Source organism: Ostrinia furnacalis, unplaced genomic scaffold (genome assembly GCF_004193835.3).
Source record: "Ostrinia furnacalis isolate ACB-3 unplaced genomic scaffold, ASM419383v2 OfSCF1733, whole genome shotgun sequence".
NCBI classification, from domain to species: Eukaryota; Metazoa; Arthropoda; class Insecta; order Lepidoptera; family Crambidae; genus Ostrinia; species Ostrinia furnacalis.
This window is the reverse complement of record NW_021131972.1, coordinates 207,434-227,961: the sequence shown is the minus strand read 5'-3', so window position 1 is coordinate 227,961 and position 20,528 is coordinate 207,434. Positions and strand designations below refer to the sequence as shown.

General features: G+C 37.9%; 1 protein-coding gene across 1 annotated transcript in view; it reads right to left on the bottom strand.

Moving 5' to 3' along the window:
• The window catches only part of LOC114353525 (Down syndrome cell adhesion molecule-like protein Dscam2), a 72,093-nt gene that overhangs the window by 33,223 nt on the left and 18,342 nt on the right, over positions 1-20,528 (bottom strand). Inside the window, exons 2-6 of the mRNA XM_028305561.1 lie at positions 19,643-19,804; positions 5,749-5,898; positions 5,479-5,596; positions 3,762-3,972; positions 411-621 (exon numbers count right to left, since the gene is read on the bottom strand). Of these exons, the coding sequence (XP_028161362.1) occupies positions 411-621; positions 3,762-3,972; positions 5,479-5,596; positions 5,749-5,898; positions 19,643-19,804 (852 nt within the window). The remainder of the gene's footprint in view (positions 1-410; positions 622-3,761; positions 3,973-5,478; positions 5,597-5,748; positions 5,899-19,642; positions 19,805-20,528) is intronic.

Genomic DNA, 20,528 nt, shown 5'->3' with positions numbered 1-20,528 from the left:
TTTTCGGACGGACTATGCTGATAGCTGTGAGCGGCTTTTTCAGCTTCACCGGACAATAGGTGAGCGCAGATGGCTCTCAACCTCAAAATTTAAGCAACGAGCCTAAGGACGCCCCCGAGTGGGCCTCGGACCTCGGCCTAGGGCGTTGCTGGGGGACGGTAGCCTAACGTAGGTTTGGGGAGAGAAGCGGCCCGGCACGTGCCGATACCGCGAGAAAAAGGGACGGGTCGAAGGGGACCGCGGCGCGAGTCCTCGCCGGCGAGGACGGTAGATCGATTGGAGTGGAGTGGTGCTAGTTTTCGCGAGCTGTTGGGCGGCCTCGATGGCTAGGGTGATGTCGTCGTCGGGATCGCTGAGGGCGTTCCTGGGACGACGTCTGCGCGGGGAGGTAAATCAAGAGTGTCACGTACCTCCCAGCCTCAGCTCGGCGGCGGCCTGCGCGCTGTCGAGGTCGCGCTCGGCGAAGCACTGGTACATGCCGCGATGCGCGCGCACCACGCCGTGCACGCGCAGCACGCGCTCGCCGCCCGCCACGGGCACGCCGTCGTGCAGCCAGCGCACGCGCGCGTCCCCGCCTTGGACGGAGCAGTTGAACGACACCGAGCTGCCCGAGTTGGCCACCTATCCCCACAAATAAAACACGAAATTAATGAAATATTTAATGAATTTTAGGCGAGTTTTGGCACGCCCATCAATATAAATCTATTAATCTATACTTATAATAAATCTGTAGAGAGGTCAATTCTGTACATGAAATATATTTTCAAAATAACTATCAGGGGGTGATTAGTGATCGATACTGATGCCAAAAATGCAATCAGTAAAATTTTTGTCTGTCTGTCTGTCTGTCCGTCTGTATGTTCCTTATTATAGAAACAAAAACTACTCGACGGATTTTAACGAAACTTGGTACAATTATTCTTCATACTCCTGGGCAGGTTATAGTATACTTAGGAATTCCCATGGGAACAGGAATTAGCGGGAAAATCCTTTTGTATGAAAAATATAAACCGCTTAAGTTAGACGCTTGAAATTTGGCATGCAGGTACCTTAGTAAACTTAAAGCTTAGTTACAATAGGATATTGCAAAATTCCCACGGGAACGGGAGTTAGCGGGAAAAAACATTTGTATGAAAAAATCTAAACCGCGTAAGATAGATGAAGGGGGTAAAATGGGATTCACGCGTACGAAGTCGCGGGCGGCCGCTAGTAATGACTAAAGAAAAGAAAGAAAATCAGCTTTTTTGATGATGTACATTCAGTGGCGGCGTAGCATGGGTTGGCACCCGGGGCGGCACCCCCCCCCCCCGTCATAATATAAATTATAGCCTAAGGCACCCCAGAATGGCACCCCCCCTGTCATGACATCACGACCGTCCTTGACATGCAAATGCGTCAGTGAGTACTAATNGGCACCCCAGAATGGCACCCCCCCTGTCATGACATCACGACCGTCCTTGACATGCAAATGCGTCAGTGAGTACTAATCTGCGCGACTTTGTCACCCCTTGATGTTTGGCACCCGGGGCGGACCGCCCCCACCGCCCCCCCCTTACGCCGCTACTGTGTACATTATAGTCTGCATGACGGAGACGAAGGCCCTGCTCCGAGCAGTTGAACGACACCGAGCTGTCCGAGTTGGCCACCTGCCACAAACAACGACAGCTTTCATCATTAGGTAGTCTCCATTGCAGAAGGATGCCCCACACGACTCTTTCTAATTTATCGGAGGCAAAAGGGAGGAGGAAAAGTGAGGAAATGAGTTCGTAATTGAGGTATTTTTTCAGTTTCTTATCATACCGTATTCAGTTTCTTATCATACCGTATTCAGTTTCTTATCATACCGTATTAAATAAAGGAGGTAGGTAGGTACCTACTACATCGTAGTATAATTACCTAAGTTAGGTAACATGAATCTACAGTGTGCCAATCACCCCAATTGTCTTGGATTCGAATCTTGTGGCGTAGATTAATTATTTTGGAATTATGCGCGTATGTGATCAAAAGCTCATGTTAATACAAATTGAATCGTTGAAGTCAGGAGTTAAAAGTAAGCTTTTAGGATTCCCAGTCTATATAGATATCTTCTTTTGAACTTAATCGATCTAAAGGCTTCCAAGTTTAATATCTTCGCCACAGTTTAAGGCAGAGATCTAACAGTTGGAGTTTAGTCGTCTTGACGTCCACGAACAAATTATCTGGGTCTCGAGTTGGCAAAAAGGTGGCGACGGGTCCGGCGGCCATGAATAATGCAGCGTGAGCGGCTGCAAGTGTCGCGGCGTGATGCTGAGCTCATTGTGGGTTAGGGCTGCTACTGATATTGATGTCTAGGTCTTCAGAACAGGGCAGAACAAGCCATTGAAGGCAAGTTTTTTGTTGCTAACTTGAGAACTATAACTAAAACAAAGTCTGGCGAATTTGACCCAATTCGCTAGGTTATTGGAATTCATAATTTTGTTATTACGTTGCGTAACATTTGCCTTCGAGTTACATGATTTTGAAAACTCTCTCTCACGTCCTATTCAAGAAAATGTGTTTGATCTAATTTTCCAAATGCGTCCAATAACCATAATATGCACACGCATTCCCAAACCCGTCCCAAACAAAACAAAGCTATTAACCCTACAAAGCGTCCAATTGGAGACGCGAACAAATGTAACCCCTTGTCTGTATTCCGCGCCGCGGCGCCTCGGCTGTGCGTTGAATACTTATTTTTCAATTCCGGCGCGATGGGCGCTGTGACGAGCATGCAGCCGAGAACGGCCGCGTTTAGAGTTCCGTGTCGACAACGTGTTGCTCGGCTGCCGGCTGAATGTTGATGGACTTTGATTTTGGGAGAGTCAAGAGGTTAATTTTATATTTGCAGAAGTTAGTTTGCAACAAAAGACTATTCGGTGAGCTAATCACGGATTTATAACGCAAAATAAAGTTACGAGAAGAACCTTCACTCACTCACTTGTATAAAAATCATCTTCGATCTTCAATCGAAAATCACTTGTATAAAACACTCAGTGAGTCAAAAGACATAAGTTGCAGCAAACAAACAATTAAAATCAGCTTAGCAACCTATGTAATTATCTAGGAAATTTGAAAAGGCAGGTAGGTGAGATAATGGAATCCAGCTAAAAACTTAATCTGCCAATCCGCGAATTCAGACATTCGGCTTTGTTCGCATCAATGTTTTACGCGGAGCAGCAGTTTATTCCAGCCGGCTGCAATCAGACGATGTAACCGAACTACCCGCTAACTAGTCTGGCTTTTACTCGCTCGTGTTCTAAACTTAGATCCAAGCTCACTATCTGCTAAAATTATGAACTGCGCATTCATGGTTCCCGACTAAAATTCGAGCAGGTTCATTTAAATTATAGGATCAAGTTAGCAGGAAATAATATAAATAGCTTAAAAGCTTTTGTGATGGATTCGTTCGTTTCAGTCAAATGACGTCCACTGCCATACAAAGGCCTCAAGGATTTGCCAAACGACTGGCCCTGCGCTACTCGCATCCAGATATTTCTGCGACCCTCATCAGATCGTCAGTCCACCTGGTAAGAGGCCTGCCCATACCATGGCTTCCGGCCCAATGATACCCGAGTGGATCGTGAATATTCGACCCTTGTTCCGAGACTACTATCGGAATAAGGCTTAAAACGCACTGAGCGTATGGCTGCGATACGGCGTGCCGTTTCTGCAGGCTGTCTCTATATTTCATATGGAACCGCGTGATCTGAGTGCGTTAAGACAGTTTAAGCAGTGCATCTCACCTGTAGCTGCGGCTGCACGGTGACGACGAGCCGCGAGCGCACGGCGAGGCGCGCGTCGCGGCGCTGCTCGCCGAACTGGTTGTGCGCGCGGCACGTCCACACGCCGGCGTCGGCCGCCTGAGCGCGCCGCACGATCAGCACCTGGTCTGATACCGACACGCGCACGCTGTTGGATACGGGGCTGAGGCGACCGTTGTTGTGACGAAACCAGCTGCGGAAAACTGTTCATCAGTCTTTGCAATTTGAAATAAAACTTTGATATCAAAGGACATTGTCAGAAACCGCCTTAGATTCCTGGGCACAGCAGTAAAGTATCAAAATTAATCTCTTACTTTTTAAATACTTAAATATTAATTAGATTGTAATGGACACTTGAGGATTAAAAAATGAAATAATAAAAGTATTTTATATGTATACCATAATACTATGACGACATCCGGACATTTTAGGGCGTGGCCTGCTCCATATCCTATGAAGTTCCATAATTTGTGTCGATAAAATCTATGTAAAATCGGCACAAGGCAATGCCGTACTTCATTGTTAGGAATCCATGTAATAGTGATGTTGACTGCGGTCATCATAGACAATAAGATACCGATCTTGTAAATAAAATAAATCGTCCAAATTGCTACAGTATGACTAGATTTTAATTAAAAGTTAAAAATATATTGCACGATACTACAAGAAGCTATCTAATGTGTCCAACTGGTCGAAGGTCATGAATAAAATAAAAAGAATTGTGATCATAACACTGATATAGACAATGACAACAATATGGGATCATCTTTAATATATCTGTTACAGTTTCAAAATTCGATGAAAAATCCAATGCCGCTTAAAGTGAGAGAAATGTCTAAAGTTCTAATAGAATTGAAAGTTTTATTCGCTCAAAATGCTTATAACAATAATTGGTAATACATTTCAAATATTAAGTACCTTTATAATGTATCGATAGAACCAAAATGATATCCTCTCAGCTTGGAAAGGGAAAACCCAGGATTGGGGGAGCGCTCCAGGCAATTTTTAGAACATTTCATAGGTGGTAGTAAATAATATTTATTTTATTATTAAAATTGAATATTTTGATATTGATAAAATTGAATATATCTTTCGATTCAAATACCGAATATTTTTCAATCGATAATAATTATCGAGAATTGTTAATAATATTCAATTAAAAGTTGTTCAATCCCTAGTCATGCATAGACTAAGACGGTAACCATGGAGATAGTTAGTTTGGTAAGTCACGTGTTAAATGTCAAGAGTGGAAAGTAAACATAGGATTCATGTTATTTATTTACGTGCAAAATGTAAGTAAGTAAATCATAAAAGTGGAACGCCGAGCTATTTCCAAAACCCGTCCAATATTATAATACAATTTGGCTGCGACAACTACAATACAGAACATCTCCCAAATCGATGTGCATAAAATAATATAATACAATACTAGTAAGTAAGAGGTTATGATAACAATATTGCTATCAATAAGTTTATAGAATTGGTCCGCCAGGAATAATTGTTCTTACATAAAGATTTGTGTCATTTAGAACCTAGAAAGTATTATTTCGGCACTGTTGATCTAACGGCGAACAATGTATGGAGAACGAACATTGTCCTTTCCATATCAAATCCAAATTATTTATAGAAGTTTACTTTGTTTAAAGTATATTTAATTAGGTACCTAAAACATTTGTCAAGGCTTTTAACAAAATAGTACCTGTATGTTGGAGGAGGACTCCCGATGGCACAACAAACGAGCCGAATGTCACCTCCTTGCGGAACCACTTCGTCTTCAGATATGGCCAGGATTCGGGGAGCCATGCTCCCTGTTGAATCTACGGATTGACATGAAAAAGTAGGTAAGGCAGACAGAAAGTAAGAAGTGAAATTCGTATTTTTGTCACGGATCAGCATGCACTACAATATTGCCTGCATCGTCCATATTATTAATTGCCCTTATTTCTAAAATAAAAAACTGGACACTCACGTGAAACAGAAACCATGGCTGGTGGACTTCTCCTCTTCTCCCCGGTCAGGGAGTGCTGCACCTCGCAGGAGTACGTGCTGGGGTCGTCGGGCCTCGCGTCCCGGATAACCAGGATATCCCCTCGACTGCCTCCGATAATATGCTGCCCAACTAACGATAACAAAGAAACCAAACATATTAAATAAAACATGAAAGAAATTTTACTTATTGCCAAATATTTCACATATTTTTTCCATAAACTAGTTTGGCATATTACGACAAACAAATCCAGAATACAAATATTTAAATATCCTTGAATAACTTCTTACAAGAATGGAAATTACCTACTTCAGAGAGGTCAAAGGGCAGGATTTAGCAAAAAGATTTTCTGGTGACTTCAAACGATTTTTTGTTTCAATACGAGATAAGCATTGGCTCAACAAATCTCTTGATTTAACTAGATTGTGGTTGATAACACAAAAGGTTTATGTGGGCATTTATCGTAAATTTACTTTAAAAAGGTACCTAGCTTGTATCCAAAATAATAAATATTAAGCACCAACCCATTAATAAATGGATTATACAAGAATTTAATGTTTACTGCGATTCCCGTCAAACGATAACGTATTTTTATTGTTATTTCTTTTCTGACATTCACCCGACAAGTTATTGTCATTAGGTATAATTTTATTTCGCCTTTAATCGAATTGGTAGAGATAGCAAAACATAATATACCTATAGTACTAGAGTTTAAACATTGTGTATCCCGAGTTCCCGACAATGTGTGTGACAATGCCTTCAAAGAAGTGAATGGAAATAGGAATTGTTCAACTCCAGAAGATTGAAGTGTTAGCAATAAACCTCTCATGACTTTGAAATTAGGGGACGTACGTTAGGAATGCTTACCCGTCATCTGGACCTCCACACCCTTTCTGGCCAATCGGTTGACTTCAAGGAAAACCTAGTTTGCTTTAATTTATTAAGGGTGAAGTTTTCCAGAGTTCTCTCTAATTTTCAGTAACAACAAGTAATGCATGTGGTATTGGATAAAATAGCTTCTGCGCTTTGGAGAGCAATTGCAATCGATCAAGCCATGCCCGCTTTATACTCGTAGTATGGTCATATTACCTGGTTATCATCTAGGGAGGTTTATAAGTAAGTAGGTCATAATTTAAGCACTAAGATAATTCAAAAACAGTCTTTTAAGCTGAATAGAATTTATATAATTCTTCAGTAATCCAAATTATTAACCATAACTACTTTTTTAAACATAATAAATTATTATGCACACTACGAAGGTGTGTGCGTACTTAGCTGAAAAGTAAAACTTCCGTATAATCTCGACAAAATTGATAGCAATTATGTCAAACAGACACCATGAAAGTTAATGGGGTCTCAGGAGAATGGCAATTTAGTTTTAAAGAGAGGTGAATGAAGTAATCTCACAAAGAGCCTATCTCATCTCGTTACTTTGATGTACTTGAATCAGATAAACGATTATTCCTCTGAACTTTGAACGGTCGCGGGTAAAATGTTTTAGATTGTAAGTTCGGGACATCTTTAGTTTGATCAAAGATCCTATGTTACATTGTTAACAAACACAAGTATCTTCACCAGAGATTATGTTTACTACAAATAAATGTTAGTCTGCAATTTGTCTTTTGTAATGAAAAATTGAATAATGATCAAAATATTCACTACAACAAGTTAAATATTATTCACTGGGAAAACAGTCAGTACAATGACTGCATTCGAATATATTATTCACATTCAGTGAAAATAAGTTAGCATTGAAGCCGCCAGCGGTATAAAGGAACGTTTACGCTTTATTTTAAACTAGCGGCCGCCCGNGGTATTTACGAACAGCGCTATTCATAGCATGTAATATTTAGTTACTAATTTACTAATGATGTCGATAGATGGCGTTTGACAGCTTTGCCTTCATGAATATTTACGTACCTCAAAAATGTTTGTCAGGCGCAAGAAGATTTTAACCAATGACGATAGATGGCGCTTTTCCACGTCTTATGAAAATCCCAAATATTTTACGGGACCCTATTTTTTTCCAAAATAAAATTAGGCCTATGTTACTCGTGAGTTATGTAGCTTTCGAATGGTGAAAGAATTTTTAAAATCGGTCCAGTAGTTTTTGAGCCTATCCATTACAACTAAACAAACAAACAAAGTTTTCCTCTTTATAATATTAGTGTAGATTAATTGGCTCTGATAATTAAAGCGTTATGCGATTCAGAACTACTGACCTCATTTAATTTGCAATTATTTTACATGAATTTTCATGTAAATTGGTTCCAATTAAAATCGGCATGGACGGGGTAGTAATAAAAACAGCACAATGAGCTCGGTAAATGCAATTAAAGTTGTAGTACCGAGAATCAGACAGCTAGAACATCCAAATCAATTCTAATTGAATCTAAAATACTCCCACGCAATTTCATTACTTAATAAAAAGGAATAATATATTATTTTTAGAATGTTTTCAAAATAAAGCACAAATGATCAGGCTCAAGTATACCTACCCAAGACTAATAAGAGGCTTGACAAAAACCGCGAAAACTTAGCTACCTTTTCATTTATTTACATCTCAATAAACTGGAGTACCGTCGAGAGGGCTTTAAAAGTCGCGTATAAAATCAACAAATCTTCAATACAGAGCGACAAAATACGGCGGACAAAGGCAGGGCTGGCTGCTGCGCATTTAGAATTCATTGGAGCTGGGCGGCTGAAAGTTATCTGATCGTAAACCCTGACGAGGCGGCCGCCAGGGGGGATACAATGTGATATGTGGTGACAGATAACTGTGGCGTTTGTTCTACTTAATGGTACATAGTTGGTCTCGCAGGCTGTAAACTAGCCCGTCGACAAGTTGCTGTCAAGTTCGTTATGTTGTTGGATCCCTGACAATGGATTAGCGACATAAACGTTGTGTTATATTGTTGCCGGCTCTGTGGCTACAGTAATTTTGTATGTAAATCTTTGAGATCGTATATCAATCTTACGACAATAAACTAAAAACGATGCGTACTTGACAAATGTATCTAAGTTTTAACTTGCCCTAAAATGGATTCTTGTGACTAAATACAACGGGAATGACTTTTGGCATCACTAACATCCACTCACGTTTTGGTAATTTTATTTTAAAACGTCGGTATTTTGCTAAACGTGAACAAGATCTCTTTTTAATGAACAGAAGGCGCACAATGATTATTATATTGTTACGCTCAGGCGCGCCCTCGCGGTTGTTGCGCACAAACTGAAGTAGGCAGGTACAATACAATAGATGCAGCAGGCGAAGCGGCAATTGCTAATTAAACACCTAGCACTTTGAGAGACAAGAGCTCGTATACATGTCCTCGACTACGATACTGAAGCAGTTGTGTTAAATTATTTTATTTCAAAAAAATGTATAGGAGACATCTCTAGTGGAGATAAGTACAAAGAGTGTAAACATTTCGGGACCATTAAAGAACATCTATACTTATAATAAATCTGTAGAGAGGTCAATTCTGTACATGAAATATATTTTCAGAATAACTATCAGGGGGTGATTAGTGATCGATATTAATGCCAAAAATGCAATCAGTAAAATTTTTGTGTGTCTGTCTGTCTGTATGTTCCTTATAGAAACAAAAACTACTCGACGGATTTTAACGAAACTTGGTACAATTATTAATACTTCTGGGCAGGTTATAGTAGGTATACTTAGGAATTCCCACGGGAACTGGAGTTAGCGGGAAAAAACGTTTGTATGAAAAAATCTAAGCCGCGTAAGATAGATGAAGGGGGTAAAACGGGATCCACGCGTACGTAGTCGCGGGCGGCCGCTAGTAGTTTAGTTAATATAAACAGAAAAATCATTAAATAATTAGATTAATCAATGAAGCATGCTTACAAAAAACTACCTTCCTAAAACCCTATAATGTGCAGTCAGCGTTTTATTCTTAAGCCAATCCCGTATCTGCCAAACAGTGCAGATTTAAAACTCATTTTATTTTAGGATTTATTTAGATTTCAGCAATGAAGATTATCCCAATCAAGCGCCATACTGTGGTACAGTTTTCTGGCTAGCGGTAGCTGGTAAGCGGGCATGGCAATTTGAGTTTTAATTCTTTGAATATACAGAGCTCCAATTCCAAGTGCTCCCGTCTGTCCGCGAGTAATTCTGGCGTTATCTTCAAAAAGCAGACGCGAGGCTTCACCTCCGCCCGATCTGCGTGGCCTGCGCTTAACGAGGGACGATATACATTTACGACTTCGACATTTCCTTTTATGGGCATTTGATGACATGCCGTTTATAAGACGGCGTAAAACACATCTTGTGTAATGTTTACAATCGAAATTGAAGTGTTTGATGAGCTCGTAAAATGTAAGGCGAAAAGCGCTTAGTATTTATTTATCTGCCTAAAGTTTGTTGACGCACAAAGACAATATTTTCAGTTCCGTTTTGAAACAGCGATGATTTATTGAACTACCTATCTTATGAAATAGAATACTACAAACAATACATGTAGAGGAACGTTAAAAATTTAATAACAATCGAAATAAAAGCGTTCGTTCGTTACGAGATATTGTGAGCATTTCTCGTTTGGCTTTATTAAAGTCGCTATTCGTGTAATAACCGGCCTTTAAGAAAGCACCAACACACCCTTGAGACGTGCAATTTTAATATCCTCTTTTATTGAAGCGCAGGCGAGGAAAGTTGTGGAGTCTTATAAGCCGCTCAAACTGCAGCGGCATTAAATCAAGCGCTGGTAATCTGCATAAACAGGCAACTGCCGACGCGACGCGCGGCTTGTAATGAACCCTGGATGTGGCTCTGTAAGATTTAACATAATAACTACACAAAAAATACTAAAAACCTGGTAACCTTATTTCACTGAGTTAAATGTTAATACTTATAGTCCGATTTTTAATTCGACGGAATTCTGACAGCTGTCATTTTTTGACAATTCAGATGTAATAAGCCTTTTTTGCTTTGAATTATTAATAAATAATATGAAATGAAATTTCATCAAGTACAACTTACAAGAATGAACTATTGTTTGTTGTGTCAATTCAATGTACACTAATTATTATGAACATTTTAGAGTTTAAATAGAAAAATACGTGTTTTTAACACAGTAAAACAACATATTATCATTTACGAAAATATGTATTGATCATCAAACATCATTATCGTCGTCATAATCAACTTGGATTATAAAATTGGCATCTTGTTAAATTGGTTATTTTATGAACCTAAGATTTTATTAACAAAAGGATTTTCATAAAAAAGGTACAAACCTTTTTACCACTCATGGATTATTGGCCAGGGAGTCCAGTAATAGAAAAATAATTTCCCAATTTTTTTTGTAACTTCAAAAATATGATAATAAAAATTCAAATAACCATTTTGAAATGATCAGTACATTTTTAAGCCTTAGTTTTTCAAGTGAAACCTTAAATTCAAGAAAGGGTTATTTTTAAATTTGTGAAAATGCTCTCCATTCATAATGGGAATGTTTCAATGTTGACAACACTTCTGAAATGTCAAAATTCCGTCGAATTAAAAATCAGAGTTTAGTACTTATAACCTTGCTAACACTGTCTTGCCTAATGTCCTAAATGTCTTGCTAACACTGTTTGCCCTAAATGTCTTGCTAACACTGTTTTGTCAAACGTTCATTTACTCGTCGAGGACGGAACATAAAAAATACTTATCTAAGAAGAGAAATCAAACAAACATTAGTATAAAATAAAAAAAAAAAATGTGTGGGTACTCTAAAAATAAATTAGCAAACGCACCACGATTAAAAGGCGATTGGTGGCTTCCTGCTACACCTGGATCAAACCGTAGAAGGCTTGCCGGTAAAAAGGGATCGATGTTCTGTACGAGCAGTACGCAATGACAAAATACTATGCACTCACGTACCTTGAGCAGATCGTTGACAGTTCCACCTCGAGTATGGGCATCAGCAGTTGGGAATTCCTTGGTTTCTAGCACATTTGGGCGTGTAGATGATGAGGTAAGTTGAGATCACATGGGAGGGCGACTAGCACACGCGTCGACGGGCCCGTTAGATACGAATAGAAGATGGCGATGTGACCGGTGCGGCCTCCAAAGCGTGACTGCCCTCAAGTTGTCAATAAAAATCCAACTCGAAGGACGGAGCGCATAAGCAGCCTAGTTTGACTGCGTTTTGTCACTACATTGATACTTATGCAGAGACATCGATACCCGCGATTATTATGAAAGTTAAACGAAAAGTTACGATGACGGAACAAATATCGTTAATATTATACTGTTACTGTTACATACCTTAACAATATTATGGACGTAGTAATGTCAATGTGTAATGCAATTTATTGCTTTTTCCTATAACAAGAATCACTAACGTTACCTAAATATTTACTGATAGAACGAACAGTTAGATATTGACAATAATAACAATGAATAATGACTATTCCAGATAGGACAGATCCGCATCTTGCAACTGCATCAAAGACGGACATTAAAGTTGCATTAGCGAAGCTTAACTTTTATTAAAGTTAAAATTTGAATCTTAACTATTTCAGTTCGCGGAGGAGACTATTGTATCAAGTTTATCATGTTTTTATCAAAAATAGTACATATTATGGACTGTGGAAATTAAATGAGCAGTTTTAAAAGGTAAAGATTTTAAGGTTTTTATACACAGATTCATTTCAAAATATTTTAATTGATAGTTTAAAAAATATACATAAGTAATAAGTATCCATTTAAAACGATTAAATTGGTTTTCAAAAATGTACATGTCTAGGTATCTATCTATATGGTAGTAAATCTATATTCAACGCTATTCGTAATGGAGCTGTCAAAACGGCTTAATTTGGTCTGTAATAAGGTTACGTGGCGTGACCCCACTTACCCCCATCAAAGTAAGTTTCATTAATAACAACAAGTTGGGCGCCAAGTTGGATGTCATCGCGGAAACTAGTCCGGGTCGGATGATTCGGACACAAACGGACTAAACTATACCTGACTTCAATGGCGCAGTTATCGGACTTTAAATATAGCAATACTCAATAATATGAAAGAACAGATAATTTATTTTATAATGGGGATGTTGCCTGGGTCAAAAAGCAAGAGTTTTAATTAGTCCGTCAGTTAAATTATCAAAAAATACTCTACACGTATTTTTCACTTTTTCAAACTAATGAAAATTTAAAGAGATAAAGCGCCCCAAAGTTCATAAGAAGAGGCCCGTGACGTCAACGCTTGCTTAAAAATGCCGCACGTTGTGACGTCGTGCGCAAATTCAACGCACCATAACTATGTAATTATTTGTTAGATTGACAAATAAAAATATATGTGTCCAATATTTTTTGATATTACAAACATGGACCTATAAAAAAAGGCGGACGGAACTCGCGCTACAACAAAACTGTGACGCAAAATTTTGGCGTTTGTCTATTGTGTGAGTGAATTTAGGGATGCCATGTTAGCCAAAACATTTTACCCATTTATTTTAAGAAAAACATAGATCGGCAGATGTTACTTGGAAATGTAGACAGAATTATTCCGTGCCATTTTAAAAGGATGAAAGGTGAATGCGTTGAGTTGAGGTAGGCGCGAAAGGATGATGGGCACTTTTCTATGGAATCTGGGCGTAAAACCAATAGAAATGTAACTACTATTATTTGTTAGGATTTAATATCAGAAATATTATTTTCATATAAATAACTACCAAAAACTCCCGGGTTTGCTTGGAAATTGACATAACGTGTTATAGTAAAAGGTGCTTTATTGCGCAAACAACAAATATTATTAATTAATATACTTATCTACTTACATTTTAAATAAATTAAGTTATTTATCCATTATTATGTCCAACAGTTCAGGTGTGGGGCCAACAAGTGGTATATTTAAACCATGTTCTACATTATAAGCGTAGGACTATACCTAGGTACCATTTAGAGAAATGACATGAACACAGTCATGTTTCAATGAGATTTCTACCAGTTAAGCTATAGTGTTGTCGCATTATCGATCACGGATCGATTATTAATCGATATTGCCAAATAACGATTTATCGATTAACAATTTGATTAATTGATTTTATTGATTACCATCATTACTATCATTTGATTGTTAATTCAATTCCTTATTTTCAGCAATAACATACAACCTGACACTGACTTGCAATCAATGTAAGAAAATTGGAATTTCGCAGTTCCACATTTTTGGCAAGGATCAAATTTGCCTATGAAAATATATCCCATTAAAACACAATTATTATGATAAATTATTTTATTTCCATAGTATGCGTAATAAATAACTAAAAAGTCCTAAAATTATTATTAATTTCCCATATTTCGGGTAATTTTCCCACGTAAATAACTGAGAACACTGGTCTTTGACGTATTATTTTTTCGAGTGAATGACGTTTGATTTCAATTAATTTCAATATTTTAATGTCGGGAAATAAGTGATTGGATTATTATTTTGCCTGTGAAAAAGGATCAAATTTGCCTATGAAAATATATCCCATTAAAACACAATTATTATGATAAATTATTTTATTTCCATAGTATGCGTAATAAATAACTAAAAAGTCCTAAAATTATTATTAATTTCCCATATTTCGGGTAATTTTCCCACGTAAATAACTGAGAACACTGGTCTTTGACGTATTATTTTTTCGAGTGAATGACGTTTGATTTCAATTAATTTCAATATTTTAATGTCGGGAAATAAGTGATTGGATTATTATTTTGCCTGTGAAATGTGATTCCTTAATTTTTGTTTGTTCGAACAGAACGGTTTTTACACAATTTCATCACACAAGACATGTCGTATTCGTGTTGTTTTTTCGCTGCTTAAATGTGTCAACTGTGTGAAGTTTGCACTCGAAGTGATGTATCAGGGTGTGAATGTGTGCGTGCCGGCCTGTACGTACAGGCAAGCTGGTGTATCCTAATGTCACAGTATTTTGTTGATGAGAATCCGTCCGACTTTTTTTATAGGTCCATGATTAAACATTACGGACTAAAAAATTTTTTTTAGGCAACTAGCCTATTAGGCTTTTAAAAAGTTCTTCTACTCGTCCCAGTATTAGTCTAACCCTACCAGAGGAGAATAAGTTTTCGCTTAAGTTTTAATTTATATTTTGATTTGTTGAAACTTGAACAGATATTTGCAGTTTAGAGGTGGAATTGTGTAATAAAGCAATCGTAATTATTTGACAGTTCATAACTTACGATAAAATCCGTTATACAAAGCGTTTGACAGAATAATCGTACGTTATGAACTGTCAAATGATAACGATTGCTTTACACAATTCCACCTCTGTTTTAGATCCTAGCATAACTAAAGCATATCAGAAAAGTATGAAGTTGTTTTTCATAACATCGTTATTGTTAATCAAACATGATAGTTATCTAAAAACTAAATTATTCAGGGAATTCTCAACAAGCGAAAGCGTAATAGTAATCCCTTGCCAGTTCAAACGAAGCGTGACTATCGCGCGGGCGCGCCGTATTAATTAAGACGCTGTGAGGGACACACAGGATTATCCCCGTGATTGCTTTACGGCGTGTTTGTTATTCACACCGCGGCGGCTTAGCACGCCACGATCTTGTTGCGGGATAACACTTTTGGAAATATCGGTTCTTGCACACTGGAAATAAATATCCTTGGACATTTTACACTGCGCCTCTAGTCCCAAACTAAGCAAAGTTTGTACTATGGGTACTAGACAACGGATATAAACTTAAATACTTTTTTTTGTAAATACATACATATTATACATAGTTACACCCAGACCCGTCACAGAAATTAAAATTCATTATTTCAATTTCTGCCCGGCCGGAAATCGATCCCGGGACCTCTTGAAATAGTAGTCCGTTCTGAACCACTATATCAAACGGCCGACAAATTAATGTTAACTACTTACCTTCAAAATGTATCTCATACTTATTCTCACTTAATTACTGTCTACTACTAAAACACCAGTTATGATTATAGGCACGGTTAAAAAGGTGGTGCAACTTAGCCTTACTTAGTTATCAAAATTATTTCAATTTCTATTCCACGTTGAAAATTTAGAAAACTTTTTAATGGAATCGTAATGTCGTACTTGTTTGATTCCCAAATAAATAAATGAAATAACGTACTCATACTACTCATATCGGATCATGTAAACCTCACTTCAAACTACGTTAATCTGGGCGGCGCTGTTGAAAATTTATGGATTTACACTATCAAAGTAAACAGAGAGGAATTATTATGAAAAGGCTGGTATTTGGGTGTTTACAAAACAATTTCGCATTAGTACGGGTATAGTGTTAAGCCCCTACAGTGACACCATTTTCTATTATCTATTTATTAATGGACAATTTTGAATGTTAATATTCTAATGACATTTTAGAATTATGTAGGTAGGTATATGTATTTCATGTAAGTTGGATTAGAAATTTTGAACTAATGTGCTAATGCTGCCCGCCCAGTTTATTTTCTCAAACTATTTAAAACTTTATCTAATATTTACTAAGCTAAACAGTTACAGTATCTACTCGTACCTATCAATATTGAGTAGTATATAACCTTTATTGACGCGATTTTTCTGAACTTACTTATATTCATTATTTATCAAAACAAATTAATTGTGCCTGTGGCAACATTTTTATATCCAAACCCTATTATTGGTGATCTAAATGCAAATAGAGGCGATATATTTGCATAAATCTGAACACAATGTGTTTACTTTTAACTTTGCGTTGGGTGGCGTAATGTTAACAGGGAAATTAACACGAACCAACGGTAAAACAAATGCGTTGAACACTTTTTCATTATTGTGTTCGCTTAAAATTACGAATTATAATTGGGTACCCTGTAGAAAATGGAAAAGTAAAAACATAATTACAGACCCATTGGAAACATCACAATGAATAATGACAAAGCTGATTGGTCATTTGGAACAATAAAACGGGAAAGTTTGCCAACGCAAAAAAGCTCTGGCGTCTGACAGGTCCGGAACAATCCTAATTACTCATTATTCGGAAGTAATCGGAAAGAAGTCGAAACTCGTCGGCCAACGAGAACCTTAATCGAATTTGTGCGACTAATCGAGGGAATTAGTGAGGGCCAGTGATGTTCGCTAACTGGACCTAGATATTTTTGAAACTAACAATAAGATTTGTTGACTGCGAACTAACTAATTAACTTGCAGATATTTAGTATGTAAACATCAATTGAACGTAAGATTTAATTTTACGCATGATTCTATTTTGATACTTTTTGAAAAATACTGTAACTTTTAACTATAGATTAACCACAAATATTGAAACTGATAACTAAATACTTTTTAAAATAATAATAACGTTGTTTTATACTGAGCTCATTATGTAGCCAAGTAGGGAACTTGACAAATCTTTTAATCACAAATAAATATTTTTCTTTCGGGAGTTAACACTCGGGTTAAAATGCACATCACTAGAGGGCCCTCATAAAGAAGGCGCCTTGTTGCTGTCTCCGACAGCCGCTTTGTGGACAGGAAAGAAAAAACTCTTAATTATTTTGGCACGCCGAAGCCCAATAATTGCTTGTTCAAAGCAACTCAAATGAGTGCCGATTCAAATTAGTAGGTATTTAGTTAATTATTTTATAGTTTATTCATCAGCCGCCTACATGATTCATTAGGAGGTACAATCTAGTTTATTAGACTTTTGTATGATTCCATTTTATTGTTTGGACCTAAATAAAAAATCAGCTATTAAAGAATTATTTAGTTTTTCATTGCTGTAAGTAGGTACTCTTGTTATTGTAAGAAATGTTCTTCCGATGCTTTTTATATGAAAAGAGATTTAAAAACTTGCATTTCTAAACATGAAAAACATAGTTCAATCACAGCGCTATTGCCCCTGACAAACTGTAAGTGGCTTTCAAAGGAAAATTAAAGATTTTTCCGAAGCCAATAATCGGCGATCAGAGAGATTAATATCGATATAAGTTTCCGCTCAACTGGCAACTTTCCAGACTTGTATCGCGGTGTTTGAGTTCCAATAGTTCCAGTTAAAGGCGGTAGTGGAAAGATTGACTTGCCACTGAAGGCACGCCGAGCAGTTTCTTAGAAGAAAATGAAATATGAATTTATGAGAAAATTGCAATACAAAAAGTTAAGTTCTAACCCACATAAACTGTTATGAAAAAGTGATAGAGTTAAAATTATGGTCTTGACATTGTGAGCAGAAAATGTTCATGCGACTTTTCCTTCCACAAAACGAGGGTTGGTAGGTAAGTAATATCAAGCTAAAAATATAATTTGGCAAGATATTGAAATAGTTGCAAAGGACCGGTTTTTGTGGAAATCTTTGGAAGAGGCCTTTGTCCAGCAGTGGCCGTTATTCGTCTGAAACTAACGGACGAACGATGCACAAAAGTACAAGTAGTATAAAGTTATGGTTACTACCTTTCGCTCCAAACTAAAGCCTAAATTGCAAGAAACAATTTTCGTTGCGAAGGAAAGCCAATAATATGTTAACGGCTGCAGCCGGCCGCGCTGGGACACCGAGATAGATGCACACTTTGTCGGATACCCGCAACGAATATACAGGGTGTTAGGTAAATGGGTATATGAGCCGACACTAGGCCATGTTAACATGGGCATATAAATGGTATGGTGAAGTCAGAAAATTGATATCTTCATTTTAATTATTTTAATTTTCATACTAATCGGATTTTATAAAATTTATTTGTATGAAAATTAAAAAAAAATAAATAATAAATCAATTTTCTGACTTCACCATACCATTTATATGNAGGCCATGTTAACATGGGCATATAAATGGTATGGTGAAGTCAGAAAATTGATATCTTCATTTTAATTATTTTAATTTTCATACTAATCGGATTTTATAAAATTTATTTGTATGAAAATTAAAAAAAAATAAATAATAAATCAATTTTCTGACTTCACCATACCATTTATATGCCCATGTTAACATGGCCTAGTGTCGGCTCATATACCCATTTACCTAACACCATGTATTCAGGTACCTACGCAATATATGCCTGGATATTTACGAAGTTCGGGTAGGCGTGCTTTTTTTAGATATTCTGGCACGTACCTACCACATATTATTTTGTCTAAAGATAAATTTAATTTAGGCGTAAATACACGTCTGGATTTACCACCTTTTACCTTTACTAAAAAGAATTGTAAATAATATTAAAGCTCAGATGATTGAAAAAACCACCGAATACTTTATTTACTACTACGTGTCAGATAATTAAATTACACCATCAACTACCTACATGTATGTGATAAAAAGTTGTTCGCCACGCGAATTACCGGTGCGATCGTACCGGTAGCATTGTAATTTAACTAAATGTCGGTATACCAAGTTAAAAACTTAGGTCTAATTCTGACACACGCAAAAACACCGTAAAAAGGGAGTTAGTTCTCCTCGGCGAGGCATTGAAGCGATATCAGTGCTGTAACAGTTTGATGCAAATGTAGAACGGGCTAGCAACCGCGCGATTATCGCTGTGTCTGAACCAAGCCTTAAAGGTTCGGCTAAACCAACGCGTGCAGCCTGCGTGCGCGATGACGATGACGATGGCGTATGAATTTGTAACGATAAGTTCATATCAACGCGTCCTGTCATTGGTCGCGGCGCTCTATGCACGCGCAGTGGCGGCGTAGCATGGGTTGGCACCCGGGGCGATTACACCCCCCCATAATGGTCGGTCTGTCACCCTACCCCAGAATGGTCTGGTGCCCCCCGATTTTTTGGTACCGATTCGAAGAGATGTTAGTACGAATGAGCTATGATACCAATCGCACCCCATAATATCATGACCGTCCTTGTCATGCAGATGCGTCAGGAGTACCAATTTGCGCGACTGTTGTTACCGAACCATTTAATTGGAACTGACCTGCCTCCGCGGCGATGGGAGCCAGCACGGCGCCGTCCTTGAACCACCTGGTGACGGTGACGTGGGCGCGCACCGGCGGCGGCACCGAGCACGTGAGCAGCGCCGCGCCGCCCGCCACGCCGTGGCTCGCCTGGATGCGGGCCTCCCACTGGACGTCCATCACTGCGAAAAATTGGCCAATGTTATTTCTATTCATAATCATCATAATGTCAGCCACAGGACGTCCACTGCTGAACATAGACCTCCCCCAATGACTTCCACATCGCACGGTTGGTAGCGTCCTGCATCTAGCACCTTCCTGCTACCTTTATCAGGTCGTCGATACAGCTTGTGGGTGGACATCCCACGATGCATTTTCCGGTACGTGGCCTCCACTCCAGGCTGCCACATCGGCCGTTAGTTCGTCAGTTATTACTATTATATGTACATAACATTTTACAAAAAATCTAGAATTAAAAACGAAAAAAGATACCAAATGGGTTTCTTTGAACAATCCATAAAGTTCATATTCCTTAGGATCAATCACACGTAAACATTATTACAACACAGATTTGTATCACAATTACATACGTATTAAAATTGGTATGTTTCTTAAAATAAAACAAATCTACTAAAAACATCACGTTCCCGCCAAGGAAATGAAAAAGAACAAAAATATAAAAACAAAATACGATCGAATTACTTTCAGAAAACGAAAAAAGTTTCTAGATGGCCAGTACGCGGCTAATGAGTTTTATACCACCTACGGCGTTCACTACATTACCATTACTTACAACATGTAGGCCCTCGTAGGCCGGTGAAGAATAAAATAATACCTCCTATCACGTGATAATACCTCAACACAAATAGTTACTTATGCACTTAAAAAAATTAAGATTGTTACCTT